The sequence below is a fragment of the Austrofundulus limnaeus genome, unplaced genomic scaffold (genome assembly GCF_001266775.1).
Source record: "Austrofundulus limnaeus strain Quisiro unplaced genomic scaffold, Austrofundulus_limnaeus-1.0 Scaffold11, whole genome shotgun sequence".
Taxonomy (NCBI): domain Eukaryota; kingdom Metazoa; phylum Chordata; class Actinopteri; order Cyprinodontiformes; family Rivulidae; genus Austrofundulus; species Austrofundulus limnaeus.
In genome coordinates this window covers 3,044,361-3,047,037 of record NW_013952413.1, presented here as the reverse complement: position 1 = coordinate 3,047,037, position 2,677 = coordinate 3,044,361, and the positions used below count along the sequence as shown (strand labels likewise).

The 2,677-nt window shown below is 39.3% G+C and overlaps 1 protein-coding gene across 1 annotated transcript; it reads right to left on the bottom strand.

Moving 5' to 3' along the window:
* Positions 1 to 351: 351 nt before the first annotated feature.
* Positions 352 to 1,982, bottom strand: cnpy2 (canopy FGF signaling regulator 2; the record flags this gene model as incomplete). The annotated part of the gene is given in 6 exon segments (XM_014002014.1): positions 352 to 922; positions 1,017 to 1,113; positions 1,199 to 1,396; positions 1,500 to 1,615; positions 1,678 to 1,784; positions 1,962 to 1,982. Coding segments are annotated over 6 exon segments (583 nt in total), but the record flags the coding sequence as incomplete, so codon positions are not given.
* Positions 1,983 to 2,677: the final 695 nt, after the last annotated feature.

The window sequence follows — 2,677 nt, the reverse complement described above, 5'->3', positions numbered from 1 at the left end:
AAAATCATTTGATAAGTTGCCTTGTCATAAGTCATCAGGTTTATACAGCAACCATGTTGAATTTGATCAAACCTGTAGGTAAAACCTGAGCAAAGGAGGTGCAGTAATCAGTATCAGTGTGGTGTGAATGAAGATTGCCTTCAAAACTATGAACCAGTAAAAACAGTAAGAATTGTGCTCAATAACAACAACAACAACAATAACAACAACAACAAAAACTTGCTGCTGATTATTGAAGCAAAGCTTTTTGCAGTGGAGTTCAAATACCTGAGAATTATTTGTGTGCTGATAAAGACACGTTGCTGTTTTGGCTCTAAACTAAACCCAAATGAAACTACAATGATCACAATATTTAATTATTTTCATGCAACTTAATAAACGTAGCTTTGTAGTTTGACCTAATAAAACATGCAAACAAAGAAAAACAAAACTGGAATAAGCTCATTCTCTGACAAACCAAAAGAAAATATTAAAAAAACATTAAAAACTCTTTTTCTAAAAGCATAATTTGTCATGAAATGACACACTCACTGTTGAACAGGAAGTAGGAACATCTATTCAGATAGTTTATTCCTGAAGAGTTTCTTTCATTATAGATGAACACTAGTAAGCCTGAATCTACAGGTAATTCCAACTACTTTGTGCAGATTCACAGTTTTCATTTAATGAGAAGCATTTAAAAGAAAAGAGTCATCACATAAAAGAAAACGTGAACATAATAAACTTACAGAACAAAGGGGTATGCCACCAAAAAAAGCTAAATGTGCTCTTAAATTCTCTGTGATCTCATGTAAACACTTGTCTACATCCTGAACCACAACAGTTGGAGTGAAAATGGAAAAAAAGATACAGCACCAAAGGTTTCTGCTGAGAGAACATCAAAGTTCATCATGAGGTATGGTCAGAGCGTGGTCACAGAGGTCTGCAAAGCCCACAAAACAAATTATTACAAAACACCGCTGCAGAACAACTTAACAGGAGCAAAGAAATGTAAAGATCTGGTTAAACAAACCCACCTGTCCTCTTACTGCAGAGCCTGTCTTTGACGTTTTCTGTTTCGTGGGCGAAGAATTCGATAATTTCGTCCTCATGCTGCTCAACGATGGTTTCACACTAGAGAAGTGAATCATGAACTCTCTTCAAAAAGAGAAAATTGAAACGYTTGTTTTTATAGTCTCAGACAGAAAGCTGCACTCACTGCAAACTTTAAACTGGATGTGACTCTGGAGTCCAGCGTGGCCTCAGACAGGTCCATGGTCTCGCCGCTCCGAGACTTGACCCTGACGTAGGACTTCCTGTTTGTGGAAGGGTCCGTGCGCTCCCCGTAGTCCTGCATCCTCTCACACACGCTCTCCATCAGCTCCAGGAGGTTTCCCTCAGAGCGAGCCAGAGGAACCTGAAGCCAGAACGGGTCAAAAGAAAACTGAAACCCATCAAAGCAAACACCAGAGGACATTCTGTCCAGACGCAGTGCGATGGACGTACAGCTGGTGTCTCACCTCTCTGATGGACTGAGACCCATCCGGATTGATCCTGAAGGAGCCTGTCTGGATCATTTTCTTGGGGTCTATCTGGGAGATGGCCCAGTCCATCTCATCCACCAGAGCCCTGCAGGCTGAGGACAGAAACATGAGACATGAACATGAGAAGTTCTCAGAGAAGACAGAGACAACAAACCTCCACATCTGATGTCCTGTCCTTGTCTGGCAGCCAGGCTGAAGCTCAGGAGGAGACCCACAGCTACACACGACGTGAGGAAAGCAGCGTCCCTCATTCTGCTTCTTCTGAATGCACACATTTCACACCACAGTTTGATTCAACACATGCAGGAGGTGAACGGTCCTTTAACTCTCAGCCACCACTAACAACAACAAATACAAAAACAACCCCGTGCTTCACAACCTTAAATAAAAATACAACTGTAAAAAAATATACTTTTACAATCTTTTAATTCAACTTACATGTCTCCAGCAGCTTTCAGGAGCCAACCTTCACGTTTTTTACACGCTGTTCCATCGTAAGCGGAGAGACGTGATGACGTAGCACCGGAGACCTCTCCAACAGCGCCCCCTTGTGGCCGGGAAGATCACAGCAGCTCTGTCATGCCAGTGGCTCCATGTAATTTTCACAGGTAGTTTTTACACATATTAAATATAAACAGAAGACTGGAAATAATCTAATTATAGTATTTGGGAAATTTCATATTCACAAATGTAAATTTTCATTAGCTTCTCCTTATTGTTCAGTTTTGGTTAAGGAAATCAAAGTATATTTAGCCATTATTGTACAAAAAAGCTTTAACCACACATGAATGCTGTAGGTCAATTCTTATTTTTAATTATCATAATGTTTGTTGTACTTAATACATTTATAGGAGAAGCCTATCCCCTTGGTCTTACATATTTTGTGTTCTGTTCCTATTTCTTTCAGTGTGATTGTACTTGTAAAGATTCTTTCTTCAGTTGAAAAAAAAAACAATGCCTCCATGTAAGCCAGGCCACTATAATAATAATAACAACAACAACAACAACAACAACAACAACAACAACAACAACAACAACAACAACAACAACAACAACAACAACAACAACAACAACAACAATAATATGGTAGAAGGCTTTGCACTTTTTACTTCTTTCATCTCCAGCTGGTATAAAATATCTTGTTATAAACTAAT